General features: G+C 39.3%; 1 protein-coding gene across 1 annotated transcript in view; it reads left to right on the top strand.

Annotated features, from left to right (window-relative positions):
- Mbtps2 (membrane bound transcription factor peptidase, site 2) overlaps nucleotides 1-11,268 on the top strand; it is a 40,761-nt gene extending 29,493 nt beyond the window's left edge. Inside the window, 6 exon segments of the mRNA NM_001244089.1 lie at nucleotides 2,535-2,653; nucleotides 3,214-3,394; nucleotides 6,430-6,524; nucleotides 6,887-7,082; nucleotides 9,189-9,264; nucleotides 10,946-11,268. Coding sequence (NP_001231018.1) covers nucleotides 2,535-2,653; nucleotides 3,214-3,394; nucleotides 6,430-6,524; nucleotides 6,887-7,082; nucleotides 9,189-9,264; nucleotides 10,946-11,168 — 890 coding nt within the window. The 3' untranslated portion in view covers nucleotides 11,169-11,268.
- Nucleotides 11,269-21,785: the final 10,517 nt, after the last annotated feature.

The raw sequence follows: 21,785 nt of genomic DNA, 5'->3' as shown, positions 1-21,785 counted from the left end.
CTGCCTTCCTGAGGCACTGCCTTCCTGGGAGCCCGCCTTCCTGAGGCACCACCTTCCAGGAGGCCTGCCTTCCTGAGGCACTGCCTTCCTGGGAGCCCGCCTTCCTGAAGCACCGCCTTCCTGAGGCACCGCCTTCCTGGGCACCACCTTCCTGGGGGCCCGCCTTCCTGAAGCACCGCCTCCCTAGGGCCCGCCTTCCTGTGGGCCCGCCTTTCTGAGGCACCACCTTCCTGGGGCCCGCCTTCCTGAGGCACCGCCTTCCGGAGGGCCCACCTTCCTGAGGCACTGCCTTCCTGGGGCCCACCTTCCTAGGGCCCGCCTTCCTGGGGCTGTCTCCATACTGCTCTTGCACATGATATACAAACAGTAAAAGCAAGCTGTTTATCACAACGCTGTTAAAGCAGGTTAAGTGATCTTAATAGGGAACTTGATATGTAAATAGGTAGGTTTATGGGTTGGAGAAATGTCTGAGCCCTTAAAGCCATGTTCTTTTCTAGATAACTTGACTTCAGTTCCCAGCATCCATATAGTGCAGTTTGCAACCTCCTTTGGCTCCAGCTTCAACTGATACCATATATCTGGCTTCTACAAGTTCATACATAATAATTATAAGATTTGGGAGGAAGGGGTTGAGACACAGTTTCTCTGAGTAACAGTCCTAGGCTGCCCCGGAACTTGCTCTGTAGACCAGGCTGGTCTCAAACTCACAGAGACCCATCTGCCTCTGCCTCCTGAGTGCTGAGATTAAAGTCATACACGACTACCCGCCCAGCTAATTAAAAGATTTTTTCTCTTTTTTTATTAAATTAGAAACAATAAACAATCTTGTTTTCTATGTCAATCCCAGCTCCCTCTCCCTCCCCATAATTAAAAGATTCTTTTTTTGTTGTTTTTTCGAGACAGGGTTTCTCTGTGTAGCTTTGAAGCCTATCCTGACACTCGCCCTGGAGACCAAGCTGGCCTCAAACTCAGAGATCCACCTGCCTCTGCCTCCCCAGTGCTGGGATTAAAGGCATGCGCCACCAATGCCCAGCCAAAATTACTAGAAGGAAGGACCTCAAACATAACAACCACTCCTACTGGGAGTTGAATTCAAACCCACGTGGGCACTCACCTTTTGGATCTTAAGTCCAGCGCCTTAACCACTTGGCCATCCCAGTTCTGCGACTTAAAAGATTTCTAATGATAAGTTTATAATAATTTCATTTGTACCAGATCTAGGACATAGGATCAAGGAGACTTTGATATTTTTCCATATTTGCTAACTATATTTGATAAATAATTTTATACTGAGGCATTGACACAACTTGGTGGATAAAGGCATTTGCTGCCAAGTCTGATGACCTAATTTCAGTCACCAGGCCCCTCATGGGAGAAGACAAAAACCTTCTCTGACAAGTTGTACTTTGACGCCCATGTGTATGTATACTGTAGCATACATGAGCATGCACATGCACTAAAATAATATATTTAAATGTTTTATGTAGATACGTTTTCAAAATGTTTAAAATTTTTTGTGAGTGTGTGTGTGTGTGTGTGTGTGTGTGTGTGTGTGTGTGTGTGTGTGTGTGTGTGTGTGTGTGTATGCAGTATATGCACAGGTGTACTTACCCAAGCATGCACTTGTGGAGGCCAGAGACTAAGGTCCACACCTTTCTTCCCCCCTCCATTTGGTGAGATGGTGTCTCTCACTGAACCTAGAGCTCAAGGTTTTAGACTGGCTAGCCAGTGAGCCCCCAGGATCTGCTTGTCTTCACCCCCAGTGCTAAAATTACAGATGGGTACCTCTGTGCTTGGCTCTTATGTGGATTCTAGGGATCTCAGTTCAGATTCTTACACTTGCCCAGCAAGTGTTTTAGCTACTGAACCATTTCCCCAGCCCTAAGAATTTTGCTTTCTAATTTTACCTTGACTTTCATTTGTATATACTTGAGGTTTCTATCAAAGAACATGAGCATGTTTAAATTAAGGATTTGTATATATACTTAAGGATATGTGTATATTCTATAATGAAGGTATAGTTATAAAGTGTTGCTTCGATTTTTCTGCTCTTTCTGCTCTCTTTCTGGCTCTTCTCGCTCTCTGCTCTCTGCTCTTTCTGCTCTTTTCCAACTGTCTCCCCGCTGTTCCCCTGGGGCAGTCAGGACTTTTCCTGTCTCACTCTTCTCTTCTGTCCTCTCTCTGTCTGTGTCTCTTTCCCTCTTTTCTCTTTCCTTCCCTCTCCCTCCGCTTTCTAATAAAACTTCTCACTTAAAAAAAGAAAGGGTTGCTTCTATTTATATTAAACCATAATCACATATAGTCTTCATAATTACAATATTATGTACATTTCAGATTTTAGTATCTGAAATGAAGGCAGACTTAGTGAGCATCTGTCTGCTGCAACAGTAAGTAGATTCCTCTGCCTCACAGCTCCTGTTCTATTTATAATCTTACTGGAATGCCATTTGTTATGAAGTTCAGCAAACTATGTTATTCTTTTTGTTATATTATTCTTGCTACTGTTGAACTTACTACTTTTATTCTCTTTTCAGGTATATGGCATAATTTTGTCCTTGCTCTCCTTGGAATTTTAGCTCTTGTTCTCCTCCCAGTAATTCTCTTGCCATTTTACTACACTGGAGTTGGGGTACTTATCACGGAAGTCGCAGAGGTAAATAATGGATCACTTAGGGTGCTCTCTCACCAGATCCTCTGTGGAAATTCTTAAAATTCCTTTAAATGCAAACATAATGTTGGGAAATACATCGGATTTTTTTAAATGTCATAAAAATTGTTTTTTGTTCCGAGCTAAAGGGGTCATAAAGATTTTGTGTATGTGGCTTATTGATAAAATGCTTTATCTTTATTGTTTATTTTTGTATTTTGAATTTGTGAAAACTTCGTAATCTTGGGGAACTGGGGAATGAAATTAAAATTGTTTGACTATGAATTTTGGATTTAGAGATGGATTATTTTATGCATTATTCCAAATATTCTACTTTGAAGAAAACTAAGCTGAATGCAAAGGAATGGGAGACTGGAGAGGGGCTTTACAGGGAGTTGGGGGAGGGCTGGAGAAGTTAAAAATACACTGTGAAATTCCCAAAGAACTAAGAAAAATGTTTAAAAGTATTCTCCTTCTAATTAGTGCAGTGTCTATTACTATGGCTAGTTGAGATTGATTATAGTAGCTTGCTATTATACATTGATTTGATTTCCCTTCTTCCCAAGGACTCACCTGCCATTGGACCCAGAGGCCTTTTTGTGGGAGACCTTGTCACTCATCTTCAGGATTGCCCTGTTACTAACGTGCAAGATTGGAATGAATGTTTAGATACCATTGCATATGAGCCCCAAATTGGTTACTGTATAAGTGCATCAACGTTACAACAATTAAGCTTCCCAGTTAGAGGTGTGTGCATTTTCTCAATATAACATGTTTCAAGTACCAGTCCCTTCCGTTACTAACCTTGAGACTATCTATTGATTTATTTTGATCAATTGTTTTAAAGCACATAATTAAAATAAATAGGCCCAAACTAATAGATATTCTTCTTGGTATGTTGGGTATTTGTTTCCAAAATTATTGTTGAACTTCTAATTTCTTTTATAATATTGTTTTACTTTTAGAACTCAAAACACTTTTGTTCAGGCTGAGTGTATAACTCGAGTTTGTATAATGTGTGCAAGGACCCCAGTTACATCTCTAGTACCACAAAAATAATAATTTAAAAAAATTTTAAAGATTTTAAAAATGTGTAAAATCATCTGGATGTGGTGGTGTACACCTTTAATCCTAGTACTTTGTAGACAGAGGCAAGAAGATCTCTGAATTCAAGGCCAGCCTGGTCTACCGAGTGAGTTCCAAGATAGCTAGGGCTACATAGAGAAACCCTGTCTCGGAAAAAAATGTGTAAAATCAGCATCCATTTTCAACAGTGTGTACTCTGGGTATGTAGCTCAGTAGTAGAGTGTTTGCCTGCCTTTGCATGAGAACCAAGGTTCAAACCCCACTATAACCAACACCAAAACCAAAAATCAAAACAACCATCAACTATAATTAACCAACCACATTTTAGTAAATAATCCACTGTAGTATGATATTTCCACATGTGTAGACACATAAATGTATCTAAATTTATGTCTAATTTTTAAGCATTTTTTAAAACTTCGAGATTATAATATACTTACATTTCTCCCTTCCCTTTACTCTCTCAAAACCCTCCCATATACCCTTCCTCACTCTCCTTCAAATTCATGGCCTCTTATCAATAATTGTTATTGAATACATAGATGTGTGTATATATATGTATATATATGTATATACATATATATATATATATATATTCTTAAATATAACCTGTTCAATCAATATAATGTTACTTGTATGTTTTTAGTGCTGACCATTCAGCACTGGACAATCAGTTGATGTGTTCTTCCTAGGGGAGATCATCTCGCCTACTCCTAGTTATGTCTAATATTTTAAACGTAACAAGAAGCAATTCTTGGCAGAAGCATTTGTTTTCCTTTGGTGCTGAATGAACACTGAGTTAAACTTGTATATATGCTATTGTATGAACAGATAAAGAACTAATAGCTAACAACCAAAGAAATAAGATCAGCGCATAAGCATTCTATAATAATACACAGATATGCAATACCCTCTGCACATGTAAAAGAATCCCTTCGTAGCTGGGTGGTGGCACACGGCTTTAATCCCAGCCTAGGACAGGCAGAGACAGGTGGATCTCTTAAAAAAAAATCCCTTCCTTTTTGTCACCAAAATATACCTAAACAGAAGCAGTTCTAGTAGCCATGTGTGATGCTAATGTGTCAAAACCTATCTGGGATAATGTTTTTGTTTTTTTTCCGAGACAGGGTTTCTGTGTCTAGCTTTGGAGACTGTTCTGGCATTGGCTCTGGAGACCAGGCTGGCGTCAAACTCACAGAGATCCGCCTGCCTCTGCCTCCCGAGTGCTGGGATTAAAGGCGTGCGCCACCAATGCCCAGCTGGGATAATGTTCTTTAGTGTGTTTTGTATAGCAGAAATCCAGGGAAGGTTGTCTTGACTTCCAAAGAAACCTGGGAAGTAGTTTTGTTGGCCTGTGGAGCAGTGAGAAGGCTGAAGCAACTTTCTTCTGAGAACCTGCTAAACTTATTTAACTCCGAAAGGTCACCTCCCAATTTTTTTTCAGATTTAATATTCCATATATTCATGAGCTTTTTATTATAAAACATTTCCTTATTTCTACACTTATGTTTTGTGTACATGTATGTATGTGGGGGTTGTAATTGTGTGGAAATCAGAGGACAGCTTGGTGAAGTTGTTTCCTCTCCTTCCACTTTTCTGTGGGTTCTAGGGATGGAACTCAGGTCACCAGCTTTCGTAGCTGGGTGACAAGCACTTTGATTCACTGAGCTTTTTATAATCAGCACCTTCCCTATTTTTTAATACTTAGGTTGTTTTTAATGTTATGATGTTCTTATGCCTTCTAAATCTCATTAATTTATCACAATACCAGTTGTTTTTGAAATGTGTTTATTGAAACAGGGTCACTTATTTTCTCAAACTTTGCCTAGTCTGTCTTTTTCGAATTTAGAGGCTTATTTGATTTGGGACTCCTTCCCTCACACCTCCCTCGGCTTCTCCTTCTCTTCCCTTTTCCCTGTTTGTCTGTCTCTGGCTCTATGTCTCTCACTTTCTTCCCCTCCCTCCCTTTAAAGTATTTCATAGGTAATGCTTGGTACTTTTTGTATGCTATTGTGAGATGTCCAGATGTCTGGCATTCTCTTGTTCACTAATATTAAGGTTTTTTTTTTTAAGTGACCAATCTGATTCTTTAAGGTTGAAACATTTTTCAGAGTCCCTTACTCACAAAAGTTCCTTTTTAGAAGTAAGTAGATAGGCCTTTCTTCACTATATACTTCAGAAAGAGCATGGAGTTACTATCACAGAACCTAAAGCTCACTTTAGCTTTAGGACAACTAGCCTGGGGTAAGTGAAGGTTTGCTTGTTTGTTTATTTTTTGGATAGGGTCTCATGTAATCCAAATTGGTCTTAGACTCAATACTTAGTTGAAGATGTTCTCAGTTGAAGGTCCTTCTGCCTTCACCTCCTATATGCTGGGATTATGTGTGGGCCACCTTGCCTGGTTTATAGGATGGCAGAGATCAAACCCAGGGTTCCACATGTGCTAGACAAACACTGTTCCACCTGAGCTATATTAATGCCAAGCCTCTGAGTGTGGCTTCTCATTTCAAATTGGATCTTTTTAATATTATAAAATCAAACTATAGCCAGTAGCTGTCAAGCTAGATACTGCATTATCAGTTGCTTCCAGATTTATATGCCATTCTACTTATGTTTTTCTCTTTAAAAGCAGAATTTTTAACAAATACACTTCTGTGTAAATGGATTCTTATAAGTACTGTGTTTATTTTTTTTAGCATACAAACGACTAGATGGTTCTACTGAATGCTGTAACAATCACAGCCTCACAGATGTGTGTTTCTCCTACAGAAATAATTTTAATAAGCGTTTGGTAAGTTGTCCCCAAGGCAGTCTTACTTGTCTGATATAATTACTAAAATAAACAGATAAAGCTAAAACAAAAGCTATAAAACTGTCTCTCTTTATTCTATTTACTTTGTGTCATTTAATAAGACCTCCATGTTTCAGATGTCACATTTTATCTGAGAATCTAAAAATCTATAGTGATATAATATCCACTTTGCAAAATTGGAATATTGATGTTTAATTTATAGTAGGTGAACATTAATAGCATTCCTTTTATATGAAGGACATTCCTAATCTGCTGGGTGACAAGAAAAACATGAAGGAATGCAACCTAGATTTTTCTTGTTAATAAATATTTTTTAATATTGACTAATATTGTCTTTTTAGCATACGTGTCTACCTGCCCGGAAAGCAGTTGAAGCTACTCAAGTTTGTAGAACCAATAAAGATTGCAAAACCAGCTCAAGTTCAAGTTTCTGTATAGTACCATCGTTGGAAACTCATACTCGATTAATAAAAGTGAAACATCCACCTCAAATTGATATGCTGTATGTAGGGCACCCACTACATCTTCACTACACAGGTAGGTATTATTGGAGTCGACTCTTAAAAATAATTAAGGTCATATATATATACTCAGTTTCAAGAGCTCGATACAAATCCTCGTGGTGATTCCATTTATTATAAATTTGATCACTTATCAATCAAAATTTTATTAACTTATTCTCAAGCATTAAGTAGAGTTAAAGTAGAAGAAAAATACTTAGCCTGTAGAGAATGACACTTCTTTTTTCTTCCCTATAATTTTTGTCCAAGTCAGATAGATAATCTCAGATGTTTTCCATGAGTTCATAAAATGTATCCATACTCCCCAAAACAGTGGCAAAAGCTACATGCTCTTGTGATTACCAGACTACTTAAAACTGCGTGACACATGAATGCTTTTGTCTTTTGAGACAAGGTCTCATATAGCCAAGACTGTCCTCAAACTTCCTATATAACTGAGGACAATGTTGACTTCCTGATCTTCCTCCTTTCCCTTCCTGAGTGCTGGGGTTATAGGGAGTACACCACCACACCCTGTTGTATATGGCCCTGGGGATAAAACTCAGGGCTTCATACATACTAGGCAAGGACTTTACCACCTGAGCTTTATCCCCATGAACATAATTTTATCATAATCATTTCACAATGACAAGTTGATTGTAATAAATATATAATTTCTCTACATGACTGAATATTATATAGTACAACTTATTATACAGGCTTTCATGTGTTACTTCAAAAATAGATTGCTATACAATTTACCTACTTAAAGTATATAATTTGGTAGTTTTTAATATATCCTCAACATCACCAATATACTTTCTGTTTCTATAAATGTGCCTGTTATGTAAGTTTCATATCAACTGAATATTTTACAACTAGCTTATTTCATGTAGCATAATGTTTTCAAGGTTTATCCTTCCTGACCGTATTTCCTTTATTCATTTATCAGTAAGTGGATATTTGCATTTTATGCCATTCTTTAAAAGACTTTCCTTTGTGTTTTTTATGTTTTTGTTTTTAGTGACTTTCTCTGTAGCCCTGGCTGGCCTGAAACTTGCTACATATACCAGGCACAACTTAAATTCATGGAGATCTGTCTGTCACTGCCTCCTAAATGCGTGCACCACCACACATAACACTGCTTCATAGTTTTTGTTCTTTTTGTTTTTTGAGACTGGGTTTCTCTGTGTAGCCCTGGCTGTTCTGGAACTCACTCTTTTTACCAGGCTGACCTCAGACTTACAGAGATTTGCCTGCCTCTGCCTCCCAAGGGCTGGGATTAAAGTTATGCAACACCCACCCAGTACAGTTTGCCTTATAGTTATATAGTGATAGACAACCTGCATCATTTTCCTTGTTTATTGGTTTGATATGAAGTGATTCCAGGCAGCTATTGAGTATACTCTTAATAAATGAAGAAATGGTTCTAGTTGGAGTTAATTTAGAAATGTGGAGTGTGAGTTTTGCCTAATGACGGGATACATTTTAGATGCTTTGGACCAAAACAGGGTTATGGAATTCACAGAGTATGGGGACTTTAAAGATCCCCTTGTGTTAATCTTCATCTTAGCAATAAAAAATCGATAGGAAATAGCATAATAGTTGGAACAAATGCAATTTTTAGAATACACTTCTTTGAAAGGGTGAGGATGCTTTATATATAACTTATATTTTCAAGTCTCATTTTATATTTGGTAGTCATAATTGGTATGTAGTCTGCTTTATCTTAGCTGTAACCTCACAAAATAAGTATAAATTGGGACATGGGATTTTCATTCCACTATACTTAATAGATGTTTATTAACTGCTTTCTCTTCCTCCTTCCCTCCCTCTTTTTTCCTTTCTGTTGTTTTGTTTTGAGACAAGGTCTTACTGTATAGCCCTGACTGCCCTGGCACTTGCTATATAGACCAGGCTAGACTCACAAAGATCCTCCTGCCTCTGTTTCCCAAGTAATGGAATTAAAGGCCTGGCCCTGATTTCCTTATATATAAGGTATAGAGCTTGCTCACACATGTGTAGGAAAGGTTTACTCATCCATTTTAATACATTAATGCAATTTTGACTATACAGTAAATTTATAGTGTTGCTGCTTCTCTGCTGTGGATAATATTTATTATTCCTTGTTTTTCATTTTTAGTGAGCATCACAAGTTTTATTCCACGTTTCAACTTTCTAAGCATAGATCTGCCAGTTATTGTGGAGACATTTGTCAAGTATCCTTTCTGGTTTGAAAAATAATTTAAAGTTGTTGTGTTGTTTGTAGCTTCATCATTTTTACCTTGAATAGAACATTACAAATAGAGGCCTTATTGTTTAATTGCTTACAACTGACAGAAAGACTTTAAAGATGAAAGATATTAGGTTTTACATATGAGGGAAATGTTAGTGAAGACAACTCCATCAGCTATGGAGAAAGGTTAAAATAAAGACAGGAGAATTGTGGGAAGAGCAGCAGACAGGTATCACAGCTGCTTGGCTCCGGAGAAGGAAGTGCCTGAAGCTCCAAGAGAGGGCAGGCTCTCCTCACAGGAACTTCCGGTCTCCACTGCTCTAGCCTCAGTTTTCCTCAGAGTTTCAAGGATCGCTCTTCCACTAAGACACCTCAGGTATATCTGTGTACCATGTGCATGTAGTGCCCACGGAGGCGTCAGACATGAGTTGAATGTGGTTGTGAACTGCCTTGTGGGTACTAGGAATCTAATCTAGGTCCTCTTCAAGAGCAAGCACTGCTCTGCTGAGCCATCTCTCTAGTCCCACAAAGGCATACAGTTTTACAGAAATAAAATGGAGATATATAAATATGCCTATAAAAAAGGTACAATAATGAAGGAACCCATAGTACAACTCGAGAGTTCCGGGCGGTGGTGGCGCATGCCTTTTATACCAGCATTCAGGAGGCAAAGGCAGGTGAATCTTTGTGAATTGGAGGTCAACCTGATTTACTACAGAGTGAGTTCCAGGACAGCCAGCGCTAGACTGTGAGATCCTGTCTTGAAAAAAAGTTGAGGGGCTGGAGAGATGGCTCAGCAGTTAAAGAGCACTGACTGCTAACCCAGAAGATCCAGGTTCCATTTCCAGCACCCACATAGTAGCTTACCACCATCTATAATTCCAATTCCAGGGAACCCAAACACCTGTTTTGACCTCCATGGCCTTCTGTATGCATGTGGTACAGGCACACATAAAATTTCAAACGATTGAAATAATTTGGGGACTGGTGTGTTGGTGCATGCTTGTTATCCTAACACTTAAGAGGCTGAGACTAGAGCATCACTAGCCTGTACAGCAAGACCCAGTCTGAAGATTTAAAAAAACAATAATGTGGGGGCTGGCATTTTAGTTCAATAGTATAACATTGTCTAGTATGCACAAGACCCTAAGATTGCAGCAATTTTTTCCTTTCTTTTTCTTTTTCTTTTTCTTTTTCTTTTTCTTTTCTTTTTTTTTTTTTTTTGAGACAGGGTTTCTCTGTGTAGCTTTGGAGCCTATCCTGGCACTCGATCTGGAGACCAGGCTGGCCTCGAACTCACAGAGATCTGCCAGCCTCTGCCTCCAGAGTGCTAGGATTAAAGGCGTGCGCCACCAACTCCCGGCTTCCTTTATTTCTTGCACTTCTCTCCCTTTATTGTATCATTAAAGAATTTCGGAAGCTTAATCTTCTTAGGAATGCATTGTAGATTGTTTAGTTTGCCTTTGTGTTTTCTATTGAAAGTTTTTGAACTTCAAAGAAATAGTAACTTACTTGTTTTAAATAGAACTACAAGAAAGAATGTTAGGGACATAAAGAAGAGAAGCCTACTGTAATCTCACCTCCTAGTCCAGTGTCCTCTGGCTTTTCTAAAGATGATTTCCACTTGCACCTCATAGCTAGCTCCTTAACTAATCTTTACCCAGGTATCTGATTTCTCTTTCCGGAGCTCTGGCTATCGTTAATGCAGTGCCCTGCTTTGCCCTGGATGGTCAATGGATTTTAAACTCTTTCCTGGATGCTACCCTTACCTCAGTGATTGGAGACAATGATGTCAAAGATCTGATAGGATTTTTCATCTTGCTTGGTGGCAGTGTACTTTTGGCTGCCAATGTGACACTGGGACTCTGGATGGTTACAGCACGGTAATATTTGTTCTCATCCAACAGAAAATATGGAGTACAACTATGTGGGAGTATCATTTGCTGTTGAAATTCCTACTAGGTATGAAGTGTAAAGTGTTTCCTTAAAACACCTTGGCCAACACCTTTGAGCTCCTCCTATCTCTAGAGCATCCAAACTCTATGGTGGAGAAGTAGTGGAAGAAATGCAAAGCATAATTCCTGACTACATGCTAGTTTTAAAGATTGAATGTGCAAATTTTGAATGTTTGTGGAACAATTGGTAAACAAGTGAAAATTGACTCATGTAATACCATTTTGTGTGACTATATAGCATTTTAGAATAGTAAAAGGGAAAGCAGAATCTGGTGGTGACATTGTGTGTGTGTGTGTGTGTGTGTGTGTGTGTGTGTGTGTGTGTGTGTTACTAGAGTTTGAAACCAGGGTCTCGCTTATGCTACTTATGCTAAGCAAGCTTTCTACACCTAAGTTATATCTTCTGTCCCTGGTAAAATTTAGTGAAAAGTGCCATTAAGATGATGTAGTGGTGCACACCTATAATTCCAGCACTTGCCTATGTGTTTGGAAGGCTAGGCAAAAGGAGCATGAATTCAGGGTCATCCATCTTTAGCTATATAGTGGGTTATGGGCCAGCACTGGCTACATAGCAAGACCCTGTCTCAAACACACACACACACACACACACACACACACACACACACACACACACCATTAAAGATTTAGGGATACTGGATTGTTATTAAATGGAAGATTGAGCAAGTGTTCTTAGTTTTATAATGCTTGTCTTTATCTTATTTGGCAATATTTTAAAGCTTAATGGTATATTATACTATACTCTGAATATCAAGGTCTGATTACAATTAAACCAGTAAAGTTCTATGAAAGTATCTGCTAACATGAAAGCAAAAACTTTGTGCCATTGATACCAAGTAAATGGACAAAGTTGAAAGTAAATAAGGCCTGTGATGTGATAAAACAGTTTTGGTGCTCAAGTATTCCCTTTTTCGTAGTGTATCTCTGCACCCTCACAACACACTAGCCTTGTTCTATAGAGTATGCTGCAGGAAGGACCTCTGACAGCAGCATGTGAGCTCAGGCAGTTAGAGGTGAATTTGAGAACTAAGCTGAATCCTCTAACAGATCACAAACCAACAGACACTGCAGCAAATCTAGTAAGCACTTTCTAGAGGTTTGCAGCTTGAAACTTTTCCAGGGTAGACCTTTTCCTTTATGCTGCAACAGCACTCAACCCTGAGCCATACTCTGTCCTCACCAGCATCTAGTATGTTTCTATCTGTCGGGGGATCAAACACCGAATCTTTGTTTTCCGTCTCCCCCTAAGCTACCTCTGTGAGCACACAAAGACTTAGTCAGATAGTGAGAATGGCTGCACAGATGTGGATTTCCCAGAATCTAGGAACAGACTCTTGAGCCCTAAAGAACCATTGTTGGTCTTGTGGGTAGCAATGGAACCCCTGGGAAATCAGAGTCAGCTGTCCAGTGTGAAGCTGTTAGTCTTAGAGATATATGCACATACTGTTTCTTTCATGAAAAATACACATTTGATGAAACACACACACACATTAGAAGTAGCAAAAGGCACTGGTTCATTCATTAATAGCCAGATATATACCTCCTTCCTGAAGTAAGGCACTTCATGAGGTTACCTTTTTTAGAACATTAACTATCTTAAGCGCCTAAAACTTTTAAATCAATTTTTAGAAAATTTAGACTTTATTACAAATTTGCCTTCATTCTCTGACAAGAATCACATACTGAATATCATTTTGAGACTTTATTAATGATGGGCTGTTAGTTGCTAAGAGTACTAAAGGCATACGAATTTAGTACTTTTAATTTCTATCCCAGAAAATATGACATTTGTTGTCTTCTGTGGTCACTCAGGACCAAAATGTATTTGCATACTAAAAATGCACAGACCTTTTCAGGTAGAGTTTTGAAAATGCCGTGAAATATTCACATAATTAACTTGATCACATGCATTAAGCAGTTTATTAATGAAAATGTATGTGTGTAAATCATTTTTTTCAATACTGAGGAAAACAATTATTGTTTGGTGTGGTACTTATAGAACCAGCATAGATAGCCTCACACATGCTAGCAAGCACTCTACCACTAAGCTACCCCATAGGCCATGAAAAGATTTCATAAGAGGAAATTCTATCCACTAACTTCATTTTCTGAGTGAAAGCAACAACAAAACAAAACCTCACTTCATATTAGCTGCTAAACACCTCTGTCAGCTAATCTGTAGGGTCAGGGTGTGGGAACTTCTCTCCTCCTGGAATTCCAGAAGATTTGTGTACAAATGGCTTCATTGATTAAGAAAGGAGATGTTACATATTGTCTATTCGGCTTCACTGTGGGCTCTTCTACTGTGAGTGTGTCATTCATACTCAGCTTTGTCTCCCTGCACAGTGCATGAAATATTAGAAGTGGTTAACGTGCTTGAATGGATGATGATTAGTGTTTATTTATGGGTAGGAAAGCATGCTTCTATTTAAGTAAGCTGTAAAAAGGATTGTTGAATATTTACTGTACATATATGTTAACATAAAAAAACACTTGGAAGGTCTCTATGTCCCTGGTGTATTATCATCTTTATGGAAAAAAATATATTTTGATTTCTGTAGAGCAATTAGAAAAATGAATTATATTGGAAAAAATGATTTATGTTGGTGATTTGAAGTATCTTTGTGTTGTCACCTTGTTCAACAGTAAATTTTTATTCTCAGTGTTCCTATTTTGCATTGTTTACATTTTAAGGTTTTTATTTTAATCATCTGTAATTGTAAAGAATGTATATATTATTTTCAGCATCTCAGTTTGAAGAGACATACAGTTAAACTTGACTTTTTTGATAATCATGTCTAGGTCATTGTGCTAACAGGAAATTGTAAACATATGCTTCATAGTGATGTGGCTCTCTGTAATCATTGTGTCCTTGGTATTTGAGCATCCACATACTAGTAGCACACAGATAATTTTTTTCAGTAACTCTTGAGTGACCTGTAATTCCTTTTTAGGCTTTAACTTGATGGTATAATTGTCAGAAATTGATGTGTAGCAATAAAAGAACACATGTAAACCAGCATTTCATGTTTATCATCTGTGTCTTGTCATTTTTTTTATTGCCAGGAAGCAATTTTTTTAGTGTACTTTTTTTGTATCGGAATGTCCCCCTTGTCAGGCAGTGGTGTCTCACGCCTTTAGTCCCAGCACTTGGGAGGCACAGGCAGTCGGATCTCTGTGAGTTCAAGACCAGCCTGGTCTACAAGAGCTAGTTCCAGGACAGTCTCCAAAGCCACAGAGAAGCCCTGCCTCAAACCAACCCCCGCCCCCCCCCAAAAATGCTCCCCTTACATAAAGTAAGATCTTAGTTGTTCTTAAATTCTTGATTCTAAAAGTGGCCTTCCATTTCCATGTATATAATTTGTATATGACAGTTACTTCTGGCCTCAGGAAGACATTTTTTAAGTAAGGTGCCCAAATGCTTTGAAAATGTTTACTTTAAGGAAAGAGGACAGCCACATTTCATTAGTAGTGTCTCTCTCTGTGTGTGTGTGTGTGTGTGTGTGTGTGTGTGCGCGCGCTAATATTATTATATTAATACATTTGCATTGTCTTCTTACTAAAGTATGCATGTGTAGGGAGGCAGCATGTACATGTAGGGACAAGAGGAGGACCATCAGATGTCCTTCTGTATGACTCTTTACCTTATTCCATGGAGACAAAGTCTCTCACTAAATCTGGAGTTAGGCTGACAGTCAGCAAGCCCCAGAGATCCTCCTGTCTGCACCCCCAACAGCACTTGGCAACACCCACCATTCAGCGTGGGAGCCAGGGTCTGAACTTAGATTCTTCTGCTTGCAAAGAAAGCACTCTAATCCACAGAGTTATCTCTCCTGCCCATTGTTAGTGTTTGGCAGAATTCTTCTCCAAGTTTCTATGTGCTTTTAGGAATTCTTGAGAGAAAGCACTTGCAAAGTGGAGACAGGAGAATCAGGAATTAGCCCGAGCCACCTGAGAACCCATCTGAAAAAAGAAAGATGGGAAAGAAAGCAAAGAAAGAAAAAAAAACATTTCAACTAAAGTATGTAATAATAGTCAGCTTGCTCTTTTTCATCATTCGGGATTCATTTTATTCGTGGGGATGGGGAGCTAGATATCCAACCCAAGGCCGTCATACATATTTAATCAAGTGTTGCATATTTAAGCAAGTACTCTAGTTCTGAGCTCCATCCCTCATCCACCTCACCTACCTGGACCTACATTTTTACAGAGGGCTTGCAGTTTGGTCTTGAACTCACAGAGATCTGCCTGCCTCGACCTAGCATGTGCTGAGATTAAAGGTATGTAGCAGCAACGTTTTTTTTCTAGGTCTCTAACTTTCCAACCTTATTCATAGTATTCCTTTCTTACCTTTCAACCACTTTGTTTAGTAAATTTAGTGGATCTTTTAGGTTTGATGTGTCACCAGATAGTTACAATGCAGATAACACTGTGCAATTTACAGACTAGGCACTGATCCAGTACAGGCCACAAGGTTAGTAATCAGGAGTTTGTCTGCAAACTGTAGAATTAGAAGAAAATAGAACAATGCAATTTGGGGGACAAATTACTTTATTTTATAATGGGGAAAATATTTTCATACTGAAAATAGAAATACAGCTTCATTATAGAAAACAGGTTAATGAAATAGAGAAGTTTGAAAAGTATATACATAAACTACTAAGCTGTGATTTCAAGTTGGCAGTGTATTAACAAGTATTTTCTCATGTTATTAATATTCTAATGTTATGTCAGTGGCTATGCTAATACTAGTGTGTTAAATATTGCATAAAATACCTATTTCCGGGTGGGGGGAGGGAGAGGGAGAGGGAAAGTATATGTGAAAATATTAATAATTTAATAAAAAAAGAAAAAAAATACCTATTTCCAATTTTGTACTTTTATAAGTATCTTAGTTTGGGTTACTATTGCTATTGATGAAACACTATGACCAAAAGCAAGTTAGGAGGAAAGGGTTTATTTGGCTTACACTTCAATATCACTGTTCATCATTGAAGGAAGTCAGAAGGACTCAAACAGGGCAGGAACCTGGAGGCAAGAGCTGATGAAGAGGCCACAGAGGGGTACCGCTTATTGACTTGCTTCACTGGCTTGCTCAGAACCCAGGCCCACTACCCCAGGGATGGCACCACCCATTAAGGGTTGGTCCCTTCCCCATCAATCATTAAGAAACTACCTTACAGGTTTGCCTACAGCCCTATCTTATGGAGCCATTTGCTTAAATGAGGTACCCTCTTCTCAAGAGATTACCCATTATCAAGGTGACATAAAGTTAGCCAGCACAATAAGGCATTAAGAAAATACTTGAAATAATTGTTTATATCTATGATTATATAAGATTTTGAAACTCGGGAAAATTTTAGATGAAACATTGGATGTCTTGAAGTCTGAGCAGAGTTCTATGTATACACATTGTTTTGTTGAATTTTTTTTGTTAGACAGATATGCAAAAAATCTCTAATTTGTTTTTTATTAGAAAAAAATCAATATTTTAAAATGTGTTTATCTGTCAGTGTACTTTGTTTAACCATATCCTTTCCTTGTTTTCTTTGAAGGTTTGAAGGGATGCCTTGGTACTGTCCTGAAATTTTTCTTTAAAATATTTTTATGCGAAATGATTTTTGACAAAGAGCCAGCTTTGTTGGGCACAGAAGCTCATATCTGTAATCTCAGCGGGTGAGTAGCTGAAGCAGGAGAATCCTCTAAATTTCAAGGCCAATTCTGGGCTACAGAGTGAGAGCCTGTTTCAAAACACTAAATTCATTAACTTATAAACAGCTTCTGAAAAACTACACTAATGATCATCTCTACTTTTTTATTTTTTGTTTCCAGTATCAACATTTCTTTTTTTCCGTGTGTGTACATGTTCTCTCTGTGTGTGTTGTATATATGCACACATTGTGTGAATGCACAAGTCCATGTACATGCAGGGTCCAGAGGAGGATATTGACTTTCCTGCCTGATCATTTTCTTTGTTATTCCCTTGAAAAGGGGGTCTCTCACTACATCTGAAGCTAGGTTGAATTCCAGAAAGCCCCAGCAATTCTCCGATCTCTATCCCAGTCAGCATGGGAATTGAACTCAGGACCTCTGGAAGAGCAGCCAGTACTCTTAACCTCTGAGCCATCTCTCCAGCCCTGGACTGTGTTTCTTAAATCTCAAAACAGAAAATATACAAATGATGTAGTTGCACTGAATTTACAGCACTCTTGTAACCTTCTAATATTATATTGTAGTTTTTGTTTGGTTGTATTTTGCTTTGATTTGGTTCTATTTTGTTTGGAGACTGTCTCCTATGTAGCCCAGTTTGGCTAGACTTAAGGTAGTCCTGCCTCAGCCTCCCAGCCACTGGGATTACAGGTATGTGCAACCAATCTGATTTATAGTTATTTTTTTAAAACTGGAAAACAGTCTGTCAAAATGTGGATTGGCACATAGGAAAAGCAATCTTCTCTCTCTCTTCTCTTCTACAGTATGTGCTTCCTGTGACAGAAATTTAAAATGCCAGCTATTCTCTCTCCCTTCAACCCTGTAGCCCTGCAGTAGGATTAGTCACGTAGCCAAAATTGCCAAGTAAGCTCTTTGGCAGCATTCTCCCCAGAGGCTTCTAAAATGATTTTCTGTCTTGATAAAAAACAAGACATGTTCAGGGAAGGGCTGGGGAGATGGCCCAGCAGATGAAGTGTGTGCCATGCAAACAGAAGACTCTGGGTCTGAATCCCCAGCACACATGTAAAGTTGGGTCCATGCAGTACAATTCACCAGTACTCCCAGTGCTCTTACAGCTAGACAGGAAGAAGAGACATGAAAAGTCCCTAGATTCTTTGACCAGATAGCCTGGAATATGTAGTAGCTAACAACTGTCTCTAATAAAGTGGAAGGTGAGAACTCTCAGTAGTATTGTCCTCTGACCCTTATACTTGTACTATATTGCATGTACTCACACACATGAATACACACACACACACACACACACAGGAGGTAGGAAGAATGAGGGCAGGAGGGAAGGAAGGAGGGAGGGAGGGAGTTGTGCAAAGCAAGCCTTGTATCAACTGAGCCACATCCCTAGTCCTCATCTTTTCATGGGCATTTCATATAATTGAAACTACAGGAGGAATATTGCGTCCACCAGGCAATAGACAAAAACAATTGTTTCAGATGATTACGTGTAGGGATGCAAAGAACCTGGGTGGCTGATGACACTGTTTAGCCTAGAATGATGGACTTGTACTATGGGACAACTGAACTTCTTGTTGAATGTACCCTTTTTAGTTGGATATTGTTATTTCACAGGTGAAAGCATCTTAGTTGAACAACTGGAATAAAGGAGGAAAGGTTTCACACCAAGCTCTTACTACTCTACTTCAAGTATTGGTAGCGTGTGTTTTTAACATAAGTGTATAAGAAAACCCTGTAGTGAAAGGAGGAGTGGACCTGATTAGACCTTTAAGTCTCGGGTCCGGCAGAGTCAATGAATTGTTATCATGGTAGGAAGAAAGGTATGGAGCAAGAGTGAAAATAAAGGGGCTGCAGTGATGGTTCAGTGGTTTAGAGCACTTGTTATACTTGCAGAGGACCTAGGTCCAATTCCTATCACCCATATGGAGTCTCACAGCCATCCATAGCTCCAGTTTCAGGGGATCTGACATCCTCTTCTGACTTCCATGGGCACCAGGCATTCACGTGGTAAGCATGCATATATGTAAGCAAAACATTCATACACGTAAGTAAATCTTTTAAGAGGTAAAAATATACGTATTAAGAATTCCTTTGAAGCCAGGCAGTGGTGGTGCACACCTTTAATCTGAGCACTGAGGAGGCAGAGGTAGGCAGAGAGATCTGTGAGTTGGAGGCCATCCTAGTCTATAGAGTGTGTTTCAGGACAGCCAGCCAGGGATACCCTGTCTCAAAAACAAGCAAAAAAAAAAAAAGAAAGAAAAGAAAAGAAAAGAAAAGAAAAGAAAAGAAAAACAAAAAAGTTTTTTTGGGAGCAAGATATGATGGCACATGCCTTTATCCTGTCACTCAGGTGGTAGAGGCAGGGGGATCTCGAGCCTGTTCTACATGCTGAGTTCCAGGACAGCCAGGGATATATAGTGAGGCCCTGTCTCATAAAACAAAGCAAACAAATAAAAACAAAAACTTTTTTGTCAAAACTTATTGCTAAAATTAGGTACAATTTTCCCCAAAAGGCATTGGTGCCACATGCCTTTAATCCCAGCACTCGGGAGGCAAAGGCAGGCAGATTTCTGTGAGTTCCAGACCAGCCTCGTCTACAGATCTAGTTCCAGGACAGCCTCCAAAGCCACGAAGAAATCCTGTCTCGAAAAAAAAAAATTTTCCCCAACAGAAACCAGAAGCCATTTTCCCCAAAACCAACCACAATAGCTAAAGGCTCTGTCTAATTCTCACTGTTTTCCTGTGTTAAGAGCTGACCATGGGGGCTGGAGAGATGGCTCAGCGGTTAAGAGCACTGGCTGTTCTTTCAGAGGTCCTGAGTTCGATTCCCAGCAACCACATGGTGGCTCACAGCCATCTGTAATGAGATATGGTGCCCTCTTCTGGCGTGCAGGCAAATATGGAGGCATAATATTGTATACATAATAAATAAATAAATCTTTTTTTTTTTTAAAAAAAAAGAGCTGACCATATAAAGAAATGATCTGCTTGGTTTGTCTGGCTGTACAGCAAGCACTTCTGAGCCATTTCTCTAACATCCCCTTCCCCTTGTGTAGTTTTTTAAAACTAAGGCCATTGAGATAGCTCAATAGATAAAGGTGCTTGTTGCTAACCCTTTCGGCCCATTCCCTGCCTCAAGAATCTGGACAGGCCTTGATATTCCCACCGGCTTCATTAAACTCAAGCAGAAGAATGGATGGTTCACCCAATATCTTTGGACCTTCAGTTAGAAGATTCCTGTGTCACATTTTGAAACTATGGTCAAATTAATGTGTTAATTATTTCTTCTTATTAGTCCCTTTGGTTATAAGAGCATTATCCCCACCCCGTGTTTTATTCTTTTTTGTTTTTGTTTGTTGTTTTGTTTTGTTTTGTGTTTTTGAGACAGGGTTTCTCTGTGTAGCTTTGGAGGCTGTCCTGGAACTATCTCTTGTAGACCAGACTGGTCTCCAGCTCACAGACATCTGCCTGCCTCTGCCTCCCAAGTGCTGGGACTAAAGGCATGTGCCCCCAACGCCCTACCCCTAGTTTTATTCTTTACTGAAGAATAAGGCCAGTGGGATGGCTCAGTGGATAAAGGTGCTTTCAATAACCCCGTCAACCTGAGTTCCCCAGAACCATCTTGGTGGAAGAAGAGAACTCATTGCAGGAAGTTATCCTCTGACTTCCACACACACTGCCATAAAGCTAGGAACTGGGCTTGAGAATCTGAAGTATCCCAGAACCTCAGCATGTTCATTATATGCAGTTGGACAGAAAGGAAAGGCTATTGTAAACACCTGGACAAGGATACAGAGTTATTACAGATAAATAAGGAGGCAGATTTGATGGTTCATAGCTGGATCGAGGACCCAGGTTTAGCTAATCTAGGCAGGAACAGTCTCTGTAGGGGAGCAGTGTTCAGGCTGTAAACATCTAAGGAGAGTAAAATATGGTGGACATTTTCTGCACACACTATCAACATCCACACTTGGATCAGAGGACGGCTTTGCCATTTCCCATGGATCTGAAGCTCTGGGAACTTTAAACATGGTCAGCTCCTGTCAACACATACATTTACTCAGGAATTCACTCATCTAGGGCTTTCTCCACTCCCTACAGTACAGCAAGCACTTTACCCACAGAGCCACCTCCTTAGCTGAGCAATCCAATTTTATAAAGTGACTTTCATTTAGCCATATAATGTATAGTGAACTTACATCTATAGCTCAAGTTTGGAGGAGGACTTTTGCCAATGTTAATAAAGTTAAAGTTCACCATAAAACAGATACAAGATACTTTCTGAGAAGGAGCAGCAGAAAAGAAAGTGTTATCTAAATTCCATCTCGGCATAAAGAAAATATAGTATAGCTGGGTGATAGTGGTGCACACCTTTAATCTCAGTGCTCAGAAGACAGAGGCAGGCAGATCTCTGTGAGTTCAAGGCTACCCTGGTCTACACATGGAGCTAGAGAGATAGCTCAGCAGTTGAGAGCATTTCCTGCTCTTTTGGGGGACCCAAGTTTGATTCCCAGCATCTATATCAGGTGGCTTACAATGACAGATCCAATGCCCACTTCTGACATCCAAGGGCATCCTCACACAGACACACATACACATAAGTAAAAATAAATTAAAATAATTGGACTCGGCTGAGCGGTGGTGGCACATGCATTTATTCCCAGCACTCGGGAGGCAGAGGCAGGTGGATCTCTATGAGATGGTCTACAGAGTGAGTTCCAGGACAGCCTCCAAAGCCACATAGAAACCATGTCTCAACACCCCCCCAAAAAAGTTCATGCTTTTTGAAGTTAATTCTTTTGTGATAATGTATCCTAAAGTAATAATGCTAAATTTATACTAGAATTTGTAC

This window comes from Cricetulus griseus, chromosome X, assembly GCF_003668045.3.
Source record: "Cricetulus griseus strain 17A/GY chromosome X, alternate assembly CriGri-PICRH-1.0, whole genome shotgun sequence".
Lineage (NCBI taxonomy): Eukaryota > Metazoa > Chordata > Mammalia > Rodentia > Cricetidae > Cricetulus > Cricetulus griseus.
This window is presented reverse-complemented; position numbering and strand designations above follow the sequence as displayed.